Consider the following 16,762-nt stretch of genomic DNA (forward strand, 5'->3'; position numbering starts at 1 on the left):
CTACCTCCTTGGCTGGCTCGAGTTATTTTCATTGCTTCGTGCTGGGCCCATCTGGTTTGGTTTATGCTAACCTGCTTCTTGGAAAACAGATAATAAATGCCTCAGGAGCACCTTTTCCCTCTGCATATCAGTACCAAATGTCCTGCAGTGAATCTGAAGGTTGCCCAGCAGAAGTCATCAGCCCAGGTGCCGGATCCAGGTTTCTGTAATCTGTTTACAGCCTTTCCACGTTATCCCTTGCCAGACGTCAGTTCTCTCAGCTGTGCCAGTGCCCTGAGACTCAGACTTACTGTGTAAACGTTCCTCACTTAAATCCTTTCCCTCTCCTGGAGGGTGGTATAGATTGAAACGTCCTTTATTATGTTTTGCTCAATTCGAAAGAAAAGAGAAATTTAAACAGTGAAGTGGCCTCGCACATTATCTCTATCCTGTGGTTAATTACAGAACATCCCTTTCTTGTTAATTCAGTGTCTCACAATAGAAAAACTGTCTTGATAAAGTAGTTTGCAATTTGGAACTGGAGGTGGAGGTGGGTGTTGAGGAGGAGAGGTTGTCAATTATCAAACCAACTATAGTGGTAATTATAGGTTGCTTGGGAAAAGATCTCTCAAATGAATATAACCTTGTAGTCAGCTCAAGGATTTCATACATATTCTAAGAGTTAAAGAGCTGATATTCTTTTTTAGTGTTAATGAATTGTAAATTGATTTGTTATATATTTAAAAGACAGTCTGCACAAGAAGGAATAAAGATTCCTTAATATTTATTTTTATGTCTAATGCTCCACTAGATAAAACCAACTCATGTTCTGAAGCCATTGTGAGTGGTAAATAACTTGATAAAGTCAGTCAACTATTATTTTTAGGAAATTCAGTCTGTTTTCCAGCAAGCAGAATTAGGAACAAGGTAATGTTATTTAATGAGAAGCAGGTGCAACTTTCACCAACAAACCTGGAAACCGGATGAAAATGTTAATGCTAAAAGGCTGGAAGTGTTTTTTTATTCTTTTTTTCTCAACTCAATAGATACAGTTCGAATAAACTCCGGAAGTGCTGGAACAGTAAACAAAGCGGAAGAAAGTCACTGTGCTACTTACACTGCCCATTCTGCAAGTGGTTTCTTCTCTTCTCTTCTGACTTCATCTTGGCTTTTATGTACCATTGACATCTTTTAAAAAGACAAAAAGAAACTTGTTTTAGGAAGTACGCTGGACACAAACCAAAACCAATTAAAATACATATAATCCAGGAACAAAGTTCTTGTCATAAAGACCACTTTAAAAATATCTTTATAATGTCAAAATATTCTGTAGAAGGTTTCTTATGTACACTGAAATTAGCCCTAGAATAAAGTACTGTGAAGTCAATGGATTCAAAGGACAGGAGTCTTAGAAAATATTTAATAATCTGCCCCTTGCCATCCTTTATATGACTACTAATAGCTAGAGTTGGTGAATAAATAAATAAATAAATAAATAAAAGTCAAAATAAAAAAATGTTTTGAATCAGAATTTCAGAAATGTATACAAATGTCTTCCATTTTAATTGCTAAATAGCAGCATGGTTCAACAGTTATAATTTTTAATATTTGGAATTTGAGGCATGTTCTATTCTCTCTCTAGATAACCATGCTCTCATGAGTTCTTCAGTATGAGTGAATTCTTCAACATTCACATGATTTGATGGCTTATCAAATTTCCAATGGCTAAACAAAGTATATCTGTGTTACACAATTCAATCTTTCAATGGGAATTCTGCCTCAAATTCTAGGGCAAGCTGAGTATTTATTCAGAATTATCTTACAGTTTTCATAGGATATTTTCCATTGAATGCTCCTCTACCAAAGTGTTTAAGTGATACTTCAAAACATATTTTTTTCTATTTTATGTAACCGAAATTGTTCTCTTCAGTGCATGGAATGTTAACATGTAAATTGGCGAACATAGAAACTGAAAGCTGTAAATAACTTAGCACACATTTTTCTTCATCATTAAATTCTCCTTTTAAGTAGTATTTCCGGTCTGCTCCAGGAATCCCACATAAAGATAACATTTGAGACCACCCCTCAAGTTTATTAGGCCTTACTTATTTAGCCTGCAAAGATGGAAATGTTTTCTTTTGTGTTTGTCATATCTATGTGTTAATGAAATATTTTCTGATGTCTTAATGAAATGCTTTTCCACGTGTGTATGTGCTATTTAAATCATTGTTTATTGAAATACTCTAAGAGAAAACAAGGCCTTAACTTATGTTCTACAAGATATATATAACTGCATCCAATTTTGCAAGATAGTGAATCACTATTAAATTTATTTTAAATAAACTTCCAGAGGATTTTTTTTTTCTATTGTGGGTGATACGGATACATTTAAAAAATTACTCCCTTCTTCAAAGAAACTTTCAAAATGGAAAATGAAACTATTTCAGAATCAAAATCAACCATCATACCTAATTTATCACAGTATAGTTACATGATATAATTTGTGTCTTTGGAATTAAGATCTCCTTAAAGTACAATGGGACTTAAATAAGTACATTATACTCAAATAAAACTCTCTGAACTCCAAAGCAAATTGTGTTTAAATTGTATGCAAATGCATGATAATTAGAGTATTATAAAGATGTCAGTGTCCCCAATTCAAAATGCATGGGTAGCATTAATGATATGGAGGGTAAGGAATATACAGCAAGGTTTATTCTTCTATTTAATGTTTTCCTAAAAAAGTTTGCTAAACATGTAGTAATGCTAAAGTACTGGCAATTTGATTTTCTCTACTTAACCAAATTGTCATTGTGCCTCTACATATAACAAAATAATTTTATTTTCCTTATTCCCTTTCTTCTTTAAAGTTGAACCATAACCCTCACTGAAACTTCCTTCCTTCCTGCCCTCTCTCCATCTCTCTGTCTTTCTTTCTTCTTTCTTTTTTTCTCCTTCCCTAACCATACTGTCTTTTAATTCCCCTCTTTGCAAGAGTCCTAAATAATATGGGAATAATTTTAATCTTTTTCAGAAAACTTAGACTTCCACCAAGATGTATAGGGATTTTGTTTATTTGTTATAACCAGCCGACTCCTGCTAGCGATTCAAAATTTTGTCGGCCATGTTTGATAAGCTGCAGTGTTGAATATTTCATCTTCAACTTAATGGTTAATTGGTTTACAGATTCCAAAATTTGCTTTCTGTCCACTATAAAAGGTGAGCTATATCAAAGTTCTGATTATGGCAAACAGCTGTCAGAGGTCAGCCCTAAAAATAAAGGAAAAGAGTCCTAGGGGAATGCTGGACAACAGTGGCTGATGGTGCCACATGTTGTACCCAAATTAGTACTTTTATTAAGATGAATTTATCATTATTTCCTGAATTCTTTCATGTCTGTTTTTTCCTTGTTACTGTAGCTAGAATTATTCTATCAGCTAATCGCCCCCAAAAACAAGAGGACCCCAGATACTCTCTCTTAGTTCTAAGACTATTACTATATCTGTTTATGTACATAAAAAGTTAAGTAAACGTTGTTGTAAAGTGCCTTCTTTCCATTTAATTTCACAAATAAAGTCATTGTTTTTAACTCAGCCACTTTAGAATACTCATGCTGCTTTCTTCCTTGGTAAACTTATAAAAGGAAGTTTGTTACAGCGAAACCTAATGCACTCTTATTGGTCAGAGACACACTTGATACACGCAAAGTAACTGTTAAGTTCTTTACCTTTTAGTGTGCTGTCAAAATTGTGAACAATTTTTCATACATGCATATCCTCTGTCATTTTAAGTAGATTAAATTTTAACAAAATATTGGTCTCTAAGTGGAGTTTTAAAAACAAATGGTGCTTTTGGTTCATTGAAGGTAGCTATTTGTTATTTTCAGCTATTTCTGAGGTGCCAAGGTTTTCTGGCAGGGTTGCTGTACTTTAGCTGGAGTCTACAAGGGTGTGTATTGTTTGGCTGACGTTCTTTTCCAGTTTTAAAGCTTGAGAGTAGAATGCTGCAGTAGATGTGTATTTCAGATTATAAAAAAATCTGTTGAGGTTTCTTTTGTGCCCCTATCGATATCTAGATAGAATATTTTATCTTCTTGTTAGAATGATCTGAGGATAAAATGTTGTGATTTCTGACAAAAGTCTTGGCCAAATTCCATGGGTTAAATAAAAAAATAACATTTATTCTTTCATATAATTTTGCACATATTATCTTCATTTGCATCTCTATATTATCAGCACCTGGCCTATGGTAATCATACTATATATTTTAAATACATTAAATGATTTTAATATACTTTTACATCAAACCTTTGTAAAAATAGAAAGTAAGTTTCCAATGGGTAAAGCATCCAAATTTAGGTATTTTGCTACGTTGAATTTACTGTTACTTTATATTTTTATTCATATTACTCTGAAGTATAGAAATATTAGCCTTATAAAACCAATTAATATAATTCTAACATAATTTCAATATTTAATTCATAAAAATATATTTCTATAACACTAGGATTACAAAGAGTTTTTATATGAATTGTTCTGGCATTCCATTACATTAGTTTTTCCAAGAAAATGATTTTTATGGTGTAATTTGATTATAGTAAAGAAAAAACTCAGAGTAACTTATTGAATATAAATTCGTCATTCACGGCTTTCAAATGCCTTTATCATCTTTGGATCTTTCCATATACAGAAACCTGTTACACAGATAACTAACGATTGAGTTTTCCCAGGATGGCTCTCCACCTCAGGCATGTTTTCTTATACCTGAAAGCATTGACTGTGCAGTGTATAAAAAGAGTGGTTATTCCCCAATGTTGGAAATAATCTGGTGTGCTTCAGTTACCTCCCAGTGATCAAGAAGAATAAAGTGAGGATGACCAGGAGAGTGAATCCGCCAACAGCAGCGGTGGCTATCACGAGGATCTGTCCTTGTTCTGCTGCCATGTCAGAAGCTGAAACAGAGATACAATATTACAATTTCCTTGGGTGACACTTCACTATCGAAATCATTTTACAATCTAGTTTATACTAAAAAATACAGTAACAAATGCCAAGCCCGGTATATTTGGTCTTTATTTCAGTATTTGACATCTATGAAGCAAACCCAGAAGCGCTGAAGAGCTGGGGCCATGACCCACAACATAAACCTTTCCTCTTGCTTCAAAAAAAGGTCAATAAAGTAGATAAATTCCTAGTATCCCTTATTTAAGATTAAGTGTGCTGTAAAATTAACCCGCAGATGGGCTACAGAATTCTGTGATGTAACTGCTCACTGTACCTCCTAAACACTTTGGCCACTAGACCAGGCTTCGGTGACTGTTTTGCTATCTGTTTTTACAGAGTAGAAAGACTACTATGTAATTCCTGTTAAGAATGAAGTTCTTTATATTTCATAGAGCTCAATTCAAACACTGAAGTTGTGGACAGCACGAGGATATACACAGTGTGTTCTTAGATGTTTAATTAGCAATAATTAGAAAAATGATATTTAAAAGCTTTCTTTTTAGAAGGCCAGATTACATATGGTAGCAACATGTTTTTTCTTTCATTGATAAAACTGTCTCTTAAAATCACGTGAGCTGCACATTTTACTAATCTTCCAGGAAAGTTTTAACATATATCATTTCAATTGATTTATTTGCACTTCTAATTTTTTGTATTAATAATGCTTTAATCAAATATAATTTTAATGGGTAAAATAGGCAGTTGCTTAATAATAGAGATAAGAAAACAGAAACACAGAAAAATTGAAGAAAGTGCCGAAGCTCACACAGAACTATAACAAGAATTCAGTCTTTCAGGTTTTTGTCTCCTTCCTTCCTTCCTTCCTTCCTTCCTTTTTCTTTCTTTCTTCTTCTTTTTTTTTACCATAACTTGTAATAATAAGTCACTTAATCATCAATATTCTAAAAAAACAATCAGTCTCTTAATATTCCTTAAATTAAACTTGTTTATTTGTTTGTTATTTATTTATTTTTTAGACAGAGTCTTGCTCTGTTGCCAGGCGCCAGGCTGGAGTGCAGTGGCGCAATCTCGGCTCACTGCAACCTCTGCCTCCCGGGTTCAAGCAAGTCTCCTGCCTCAGCCTCCCAAGTAGCTGGGACTACAGGTGCACACCACCATGCCCAGCTAATTTTTGTATTTTTAGTAGGGACACGGTTTAACCATGTTGACCAGGATGGTCTCGATCTCTTGACCTCATGATCCGCCTGCCTCGTCCTCCCAAAGTGCTGGGATTACAGGCTTGAGCCACCGCGCCCGGCCGTTTTTTTTTTATTTTGACTACTGAAAATAAATAATATCCATTAATCTCATTAGTTATTGGAGAAAACAATCAAATAAAGTATATAACTGAGAAGCTAACTGCAGAAGTCTCTACCGTAACAATGTGTTAAACTTGAGCACTTTACAGCTGCCACGGAAGTCGATCTTTTTCTGGGAATTAAGTATGCAGTATACTACGTGCAAAGTCATACCCAGAGCAATAGTGTTCTCATAAAGATGACGTATCCACTACAGAATGTCTGAGCCCTAAACACTATTGACAAGTCAGTAAGAAACCAGTTATAGCATTTTAGATACTTTTTTAAGGAAATATAAATATAAATAAAAACAAGTCATTTATATTCAGTTTTAGTAAGAAGAATTTATTAAATTTTAGATTTTAGTCACTATGATTTAATCAAGACATTGTCAAGCAATCTACTACAATGTTTTTTCTGTTCATACTCTGTGAAGAGGCAAGTTAAATAGCTGCATCTTATCCAATAAATAATGTATTGAAGGTCTTTTATTAGTTCTTCACCGGATTTCCTAATCTTCAAAATAGCACTGATATCATGGGAATGAATGTTGTGCTCTAAAATGTCACATTTTCTCACTGAAAGTTATTGAATAACAAAAATGTAACAATAGATGTTCTAGAAAACATTATCTTTTTGAAGATAAAGCAGGTGGCATTTACCCAAACTGAACATTATTTACTTAAAAGCTGTTATCTGTGAAATATATAGAATAGTTCAAGAATTTCGAATCGTTTCACAGTAGTTAGGTAGGTATCATTTGTTGAGTCCAAATCAGAGGGAGATTTTGTAATTGGGTGCCTTTTGAAAATCAGATTACTTTGTTATAAAACAAGGTGTTGTTTGACATACATAATTACTGATTATACTGCTAATTCTATGAATGTCTCCTTTTGCACACTGTTATATTACATTTATAAACTTCGTTTTGATTAAAAATTTAACTAGGTAACAATCTTGTTATGACACTTTGAAAAATGCATATTCCTGCATAATTGTGTCTTAAACTTAGGACCCCTAAACACTCCTGTGTGGAGAATAAAATATGTTAAATACTCTTACTGGAAAATAAGAGTATTTAATAAAACACTATTATACTGGGAGTAAAATGCTATAGATTGTGAGGCTGGGATGATTATAAAAACCTCATCAACATTATCTTCATTAAGAATAGCAGTCATTATTTAATAGGAAACTAGGCTTAGAGCTTCAATTCATTATCGAATTTATCTTCACCATGGTCTTGTTAGGTAAGTATACTATCATTCCTAGTTCGAGCAGTGATATGACTTTCTCAAGGTTACCTATGTTGTATGAGGGAAAGCTGGCAATCCAACTTCAATTTGCCGATCTCCAAGCCCATGCTATTGCTAGTACTTTAAACCACCATTTTACTAACAGAAGCACTAACTATATCTAGCTGTATTTGTTACCCGAGAGCAATCATAGCCTTGCTTGAACTTGGCTTCATGTCTATAAAACGAGAATGCTGAATTAAATATTCCTGTCACAATCTTTCAGAGCAACTCTACTATGATATTGTGTTATCCATGCAGACTGCAATCAAACAGTGGAAAGAACAAGATTTGTCTTATGAAATAAAAACAATTAGGACCTTGGTCCTGACAGGGATAATTTTTGCCTTTTACCCTAATAGTGTTGGTCCACCACAGAGCTCTCACTTCCTTTCAGGATAAACTACATGGCCCTTAACTTTTTATGAAGGGTATGTAAAAACAGCCCTAGCATATGTCTTCAGACACATCTTAACATTCTCTAAGCATGCTAAATTTCTTCCAATTCCTTGAATGAGCCAAACTCTTAAAATCTGGTCAATTCCTAATCACTCCTCCATGAATATCTCATCATTTGGAAAACTTTTTTTTTCTTCCTGGTTTAGATTTGGATAGGTCTCCAGACAGATGTTCCCCAAGACTCTTAAACTATTTCCACCAATAAAACTACCACAATTTATTGAAATGACTTTTTATAATACATCTTTCCCAATTGATTTCAAATTTCCTAGGGCAGGAACCATATTCAGCATTATATCTATAGTGAGGTGAATGGTGACAGCCTTTCCCCTTCCCCTCAAAAAAGGAATTTGCAGGTGTAATTAAGAATATTGATTATCCTGGATTAACGGGTGGTCCCAAATCCAATGACAGGTGTCCTTAAAAGAGACAGAAGTGAAAAGACAAAGAGGAGAAGGCCATGTAAAGACACACGTAAAGGCAAAGGCAGAGACTGGAGTGTGCGACCTGCAAGCCTGAGAATGAACACACCAGAAGCAAGAGGAGAAAAGGAAGGAGCCTCTCTTAGAGCATTTGGATGGAGCATGCTTTTGGTCTCCAGAGCTGTGATCTATTGTTTTACGCCATCGACTTTGTGATAATATGTTGTAACAGTCCTAGGAAACCAATATAGTGTCCAACGTACATGGTAGTAAATATTCCTTTGAGAGAATGGCTTGAATAATTATTTGCACTGGATGGTTCTGGTAAGAAAAGGTCAGGGGTAATCCACATTGCCACCCTCCCCTTGATATGTGAGGGAGATTTACCATCAGTGTAGCTATACAATGTATGCGAAAACAGTTTACAAAACACCAATCAGAAAAATTCAATTATTCTGTGTGCTTGGAGACAATGTTTGCTGGGGGGGTAGAAGCTACTGGGAATTCAGACTGCTACATTTTACCAAGTTGAGTAGAATAAAGCTCAGAAACATGAGTCTAAGGTTAAGAATCTATTAGTTCATTCAATTAATATTTATTGAGCAACTATTATATGCTAGGCACTAACACAGACACAGGCTACACAATGATGACCAAAACAGACACAGTTACTGTGCTCAGACACTGGACAAGAAATTACAAAAGTAATTATTGTTACAAAAGGGAAGCTGTAAGGTGTTGGAAAGAATAAGTTTCTCTAGCACTGAGTCAGATGACAGGGAATTTTTGAAAATATAATGTGTTAGCAGAAGAGGAGGAATAGGATGATCTCCTTGGCTAGAGGTCTCACTAATTTGATTTATTTAAATAGACACTTAGGTAAAGAAACAAATGGGCAAACCATAAAATTATCTACCAAATGGATTCTACAAAAATACAGTATAGCTATAATGGATTCTACAAAAATACAGTATAGCTATACATTTCTGTTATGAAAACTTGTCTATAGCATTAACCATTCATTTATTTCAATCCTGAGGAGAAGCTTATTTCTCATTAGTTTTGTAGGAGAAAAATGCATAATTTACTCACATAAGTAGCTACTATTGAAAGCAAACTTCTCCCTAAAAAGAACCACACTGAAATCCATAGTGCAAAATAAAATTTATTTGTGACTGGCTGATAGGAAATGATCCTTTGTTTAATGTCAAGGTTGTATTCTTGGACAAAGATACATATATTAAAATGACAGATTTCATTCTATGGTTTGGAAAGAAGTATACTTCTTTAAGAGGAAGCAATCCTCCAAAAAGAATTGCAAAATTGTAACTGAGCAACAGTGCTTGGCATAAGTTGTGACGACATTATTAAGTGTGGTTTGTTTCCGTCTCAAGAAAAAAAGTGAAATGCTTTACTTGGAATCTAAACACTTAAAAAAGATATTTCGTATCTTTAGGAAAGTGCGAGGGAAAGGCAGTTTGGCTATTTTAAACCAAAGTATTTTCTTCTAGGGAGGCATATGATTTTGTCTCCCTGTAATCAAGATTATTCTAGTTTATATTTACATTTCAAAGTAAAATCTGTTATTTGTATTCTGTGTCATTTTCTGTGGAAGAGATTTTTAAAGTTAACTCTTTTCCATTCCGAACATCTTTTTAAAGTTATTGAAGACAGTAGTTAACATGATTTTTAAATAAAGCATCTCACAAAAACGCTGCTCAGTGAAATAAGTTGTCTTCATCATTTCACCAAAAAGATTTTTTAGCATACGATAAACCTCAACGAAGCCATGGATTGATGATGCCTAGTAAATTCATGGTAAAACTTATTGACAACCAACATAGGAAAATTCTCCTCTCAGGTCATGTATAGAAATCAGAATTGGCTTAACCTTATGAGAATTTAGCAACACGTAATAGAGGCAAACTAATCTGCACATTTTCAACGCCACATTCTCATGCAGATGTAAGAGTATGAGATACAGACGAAAGGTGAGGAAACGTTTCTCCCAGACGAACAAACTTGTGATTTTGTAGATGATATTGTTATCATTTTGGCCACGTGGACTTGAAAGCGTAGGGGTAGCCCTGATTTTGTATTTTCCTACAACTGTAAGTCCAGAGTCAGCCTACTGTTAGGGTTCTGCCCACAGGAGTAGACAGTTTCATCATTTGCTATTAGGTTGCCTGTTCACAGTATCTCTTCACAATCCATCCACATTTTACAGACAAATAATTATCCTTCACAATAACATTTGAAAATATTAAGAACATTTCCCATTGCCTAGAGGGTAAAATCATCCCATTCTCATGTACCCCAATTCTCAGAGGTGTTCAGGCAAGAAATCTTGGACTGATCCCTCATCCAGTTTTCTCCTTCACCTTCCAAGTTGATCAGTCCTGTCCCTTACATTTTTAAAGCGTTTCTTAGATTCTTTCTCATCCTCTCCAACTCCCACTGTATTTTCTTAGTCCAGGTACCCATGTAATCACATGTATTTGAAATTCAGCTGGACAGTGGCTCGATTAGGTGATGCAGGTGAACAACAGAAAGCAAGACAAAAACGAACAAAAGGTCCTCTGGAAAGACATCTGACTGACGTCCACACACTGTAAAACAGCTTGGTTACCGCACACTTTTACTCCATACATGTTTGTTGATTTCCAAGTTCATAAAACAGTGTAGTAGGCAACAGGTTGGGAGTTACGTGAGTGAGGAGGCATCTACAGAGAGACAGTTGAATAGAAGTGGACACTGCTAATCAGACTGACGGAAGAGCAGAAAAACTGAAACTCCGAGACAAGATCAAATAGTCATACAAAATTAAAGGAGTGTCAAAGGACTCACCATGTTTCATAACTCAGTACGATTCATATGATCATTCGATGTTAATTAGAAAATACTGAGATAAGTCCAGTGTATTTTTGAATAAGAGTTTGGGGGCCGGGTGTGGTGGCTCAAGCCTGTAATTGCAGCACTTTTGGAGGCCGAGGTGGGTGGATCATGAGGTCAACAGATCGAGACCATCCTGGTCAACATGGTGAAACCCCGTCTCTACTAAAAATACAAAAAATTAGCTGGGCATGGTGGCACGTGCCTGTAATCCCAACTACTCAGGAGGCTGAGGCAGGAGAATTGCCTGAACCCAGGAGGCGGAGGTTGCAGTGAGCCGAGATCGCGCCATTGCACTCCAGCCTGGGTAACAAGAGTGAAACTCCGTCTCGGAAAAAAAAGAAAAAAAACCGGAGTTTGGGGATGTATGATTAAAAAATATTTGCCTCCAAACTATTTTAAAAGTTATAAAAATAATACTTTTAAGATTAAACCCAGGCCAAAAACTTGTATTACCAAAATGATTCATGAGTTTGAGTTTTTTGACTCATCCCTACTACAAGCCTCCTAAGGGCAGAAAAAGATGTTTCAACTTTCTATATAACAAGGGAATAGCACAAGCCATACACAGTATAGGTGTTAATAAGTGTGCATTGTTCATGAAGAAGAAATGAAATGCACATTCTAAATATAAGGATAAGATGCCTTTTGCTAATGAACAGTTTTCCAACTTGATTTGTGTGTTAATGTTAATGCTTAAACATGTTGTAGTTTTACATTGCAGTCCCTTAAATATTTGTATTTTGGAAATTGGTATGTTCAGAGCTAAATTAATAGAAAATAATATGGGTCAATTTCTTTTTCCTAAATATCCCTGCTTAGACTTTGAAAAAAAGTAAATATAGTCAACATAGTATTATGCTGATATCTTTCTTTTAAATCATTCAATGTTTGATGCTATCTACCCAAATGAAAAGTATCTATAAGATAAGAAATAATAATTTATCCAGAGATAAACTGATAGAAAATAATTTGGGTCTTTTTTTCCCTTACATATCCCTGCCTAGGCTTTGAAAAAAAGTAAATATAGTCAACAGAGTATTATAATGACATCTTTCTTTTACATTCATTCCATATTTAATGCTATAGACCCAAAGGAAAACTATCTCTAAGATTAGAAATAAAAATGAATAGCAAGAGATCCTCTTTTCCATTCAAATAAGCTGATTATTGATTTCTCGGCAGGACGGAAACAAACCTCATGGATGATTTCTGTTGAAACAGATACCTTTAGCAGGGATCATGCTTCCCCCGCCCCCCGAAAGTGATTTCACAGCAGTGCCTTCTACTCTCTGCCACTTCTTCTCCACAGCAATACAGTTCAGTACATCAAACTGTGGTTACATTGAAACACCGAAGATTTTGAGATTCACTCTTCCTTATGACCTCAATTTACTTGTCAGATAAAAATGCCAAATGACATAGAGATAATTGGAAAATGTGAGTTGGCTACAATTTGATGGAGAGGCAGAAGCAGAGGCAAAGAGTGCAGCATAAGGAAACATTTTCTCTTCTTTTTTTAAAAAGATATTCTTTAGTTCATTGACGAATGGTCAACATGCCTTACCACAGGTAGGCTTCATGTGACAAATTTCAAAGAACAAAGAAAATGACTGAGACATTTAAACACCTAAAACTACTGTCAACATTCTAAATGTCAAATATTTAATTTGTAATTGTCTATATTTCATATTTTTATTGGCAGTTGAAATAGGTCTTCGAGAACTTTTTTCTCAAAGAATATTTATATCTTCATGCATACATCTTTCATCCTTTAAACATTTTTTAACATCCAATGTAGAAAAGGAATTCCTTACAAATTTCACAACTGCCCTGGATCACTGACCTGGAACCAATAATGTTCGGTTTTAAATACTATTGCCCATGTGCCATAATATTAATAGTGGGTATTTGCACATTGGTGAGCATGTTATATAACTTGAGATTATAGCTTCTTAATATAGCAGTTACTGTTGTTTGAGATAAAGGGCTTTCTATTGAAATGGATACCCACTAGAGACCACAAATTTCATAAGTTGTATAAACTGTATAAACTAGATTTATTTAAAGTCTATTTTTCATAGAAAAAGATTTAAAGAAAATAATCTTTTTCTTTAAAACACAGATTTAGAAAAAATTCTAAATAATTTCTTAAGAAAATTCTCATTTACCAGCTCATGATTCATTCAATAAAAGCAAAAATATCATTTGCTAAGCACTGTGATATAGAGCTCGGCGAGATGAAGAAAACTAAAGCATGATTTCCTCGTAGAGTTTTTCTTTAGTGAGAGAGAGAGACACAAAACTCAGTTGTCATACAGAAACACTGGTGCTAGAATGGAGGTATGCGTGAAGGTCACAGGACAAGAGGGGAAAAGTGGTAACCTCCACAGAAAATATCACAGGAAGGTTACAAAGAAGGGGATTCTTAAACTAAATCTGGAATGACACTTGATGAGTAGATATTCTGACACTGTAGCTAGAAGAAACATCACAAACAGTGCAAAGATACAAACAGCACAACATCTTCAGAGTTTATATGCACTTTGAGATGCCTGGGACACATACCAAAATGCAGAAGGGGAAGTTGGGGAGACAAACAAGAAATAGATCAACATAATTTAAACCGAGTCCAGTCAGCATGCTCGAATTCTTCTCAAGTTACTACCTGGAAACCATCATCCTTAGCAAACTGACACAAGAACAGTAAATCAAACACTGCATGTTCTCACTCATAGGTGGGTGTTGAACAATGAGAACACTTGGACGCAATGAGGGGAGCATCACACACTGGGGTCCGTTGGGGAGGCTACAGGAGGGATAGTGGGAAGGAGGGCGGGGGAGAGGTAATGTGGGGAGAAATGTCAGGTATAGGTGATGGGGGGATGGAGGCAGCAAACCACCTTGCCATCAATGTACCTATGCAACAATGATGCATGATCTGCACATGTACCCCAGAATCTAAAGTACTATTAAAAAAATAGGCCGGGCGCGGTTGCTCACGCCTAAAATCCCAGCACTTTGGGAGGCTGAGGCGGGTGGATCACAAGGTCAAGAGATCAAGACCATCCTTGTCAACATGGTGAAACCCCGTCTCTACTAAAAATACAAAAAATTAGCTGGGCATGGTGGCACGCACCTGTAGTCCCAGCTACTCAGGAGGCTGAGGCAGGAGAATCGCTTGAACCCTGGAGACAGAGGTTGTGGTGAGGCAAGATCGTGCCACTGCACTCCAGCCTGGTTAATAAGAGTGAAAACTCCATCCCAAAAAAAAAAAAAAAAAAAATTCAGACTCCAGAATATGGTATATACAGATGTTAGTTTACTCAATATTGCCATTTTGACCAGTGGCATAAACTCTTGCAAAATATAAGAATACTGAAGACAAACCCAACAGAGCAGAAAACAAAACTGAGACTGAGACATTATTGAAGGCATCACTGGAGAGCCTGGATCTGGCTGGACCCTCACACTGCCCCTTTGACTTTTCAGCTACCGGAGGCGATAAAGTCCCAGTTTTCATTGAGGCAGTGCAATCTGTCACTTGAAATGGAGAGTCTTATTTCAAATGATGAACCAAGAAGAAATAATTTGACTGGATGTAAATGCTAATACGGGGCAGGGCGATACAGCACTCTATGTATCAAAACTAGGTTTAGTTACTTCTCCTTGTTTATTGTGTTGCATGAGCTGAATGTCTTCTGTCTAACTTCACTATTGGCTTTTTATTTTGATGATAAATGCAGCCTCCCAGTCTGTCTGCCTGGTAACTGGATGGACAGGATTGGAAGCGTGTGGTGAAAACGGAGTGGAAACGTGCTCACCTTTCTAAAACCACCTTTTCTATGGAATGACTAACAAATGTGCCAGCAGATATTCCAACTTATTTTTCTTTAATAGACTGATAGTTTTTTGGGGATCAGGCCTGTCTGCCCTAAATCTAATGGGTCGCATGTATCAATGTAACTAGCACGGATGCAAAAACAGCAACAAAAACGGGCACAGTATTTCTGGCAAGTTTAGCAAGACAGCGTGTTAGAATGTTAACGTTCAGATAATTTGCTTAACTGAAACCTAGCTAATTATAAACTAATTATCACCAAAATACTAGAGCTAAATTGCTGTGGAAGGCTTTTAGTGAATTTTCACAGTTTATGGTAACATAAACGGGAGGCTACACTTGTCTTTTATTTGGCTTCAATAGACTATTTATGAAAGCATGGACAACCATCAATGCCAGGTGCCAACTTTTCTTAGCTTTTTGGACCCAAGTGTATTTCCTTAAGGACCTGCTATTGCTTTATACTAAAACACGTTTGACCATCTCCTGAAAGTGAATATGTTCTAAGGAAAGATTTTGGATCATTGTTTGAAGCCTGTTCTAAAAGAACACTCAACTATTTACCTTGAACAACCTCTAACCAATCACCAGGATTAATTCTGGAGGAATTCAATGGGAGACGACTCTATTTTAAAAAGGCCAACCCCGTAGCAGCACAAAACTACGGCTCCATCAATTTTCTTGAAGTCCCTTCAATTATTTATGCCCCGCTCCTCTTTAAGTCATGTGTGAGGTCTCCAAGTTACATAATTTATATTAGCAGCAAAAGGGTTTTCTGAACAGTATTGCCTTACTATTTACTACTATTATTTTGAAGAAAATAAGATTGTTTACCTATAAAAAATTGATTTTTTTCATACAATTTTGACAAAATTTTCAAAAAAGTTTTAATTAAAAAATGAGGCTTAATGTTAGGATCTGCAAATGTGGGAGTAAATATCTTTCTAAAACTGAATGGAAAGGGAACATTTCCTGGCTTACCCATTTACCTCGTCATGTAACATAAAAACAGTATTGTGTTTTATGTATTAATTTTTAACTAATGTCTTCATAATATGGCACTGATTTTAGACAAACCGGGTATTTGCCATCACGGCAGATAGAAAGATAAGCAAGCGTCTTCCAAATGCTGATGATATGGGTGTAATTTTCAACAACTAGAATTAATTTCAGGATACAAATAATTCTGCTATCCTACTGCTGCCAGAAAGAATTGAGCACCACCAACTTTATCAAAATGAAAATCATTTTCTTTGGCAGACAAAAGGCAGTTGATCAAAACTCCACACAACGAGACAAGATATTTCTATTTTGTACAAGCATATTTTTTCTATAGCTTATCCTGGAAAGCATGGTGCAGAGCTATGCAGTTCAATATAACTTTTTCTGTGGGAGCATTACCACTCGGCTTTCTTTTTGATGGCTGGGAACAACACCTGCTTGGAAAAATTTCCAGGCCAGAATAATCTTTTTTCACAGTATCCTGTGCTGTGGGACTCTGGACTCTCAATCTAGAGTTTTCTAACGGTGGGGGCAGATTCAAATCTGCTTCCTAAAGACAGTCTGTGCTTTG

General features: G+C 35.6%; 1 protein-coding gene across 5 annotated transcripts in view; it reads right to left on the reverse strand.

Moving 5' to 3' along the window:
* The window catches only part of EPHA6 (EPH receptor A6), a 999,349-nt gene that overhangs the window by 304,864 nt on the left and 677,723 nt on the right, over positions 1 to 16,762 (reverse strand). For all 5 annotated transcript variants that reach the window (XM_054248973.2, XM_035283338.3, XM_002761301.7 and 2 more), the window contains 2 exons: positions 4,822 to 4,930; positions 1,097 to 1,167 (listed from right to left, as the gene is read on the reverse strand). In XM_054248973.2, the coding sequence (XP_054104948.2) occupies positions 1,097 to 1,167; positions 4,822 to 4,930 (180 nt within the window). The remainder of the gene's footprint in view (positions 1 to 1,096; positions 1,168 to 4,821; positions 4,931 to 16,762) is intronic.

Source organism: Callithrix jacchus, chromosome 21 (assembly GCF_049354715.1).
Source record: "Callithrix jacchus isolate 240 chromosome 21, calJac240_pri, whole genome shotgun sequence".
Taxonomy (NCBI): domain Eukaryota; kingdom Metazoa; phylum Chordata; class Mammalia; order Primates; family Cebidae; genus Callithrix; species Callithrix jacchus.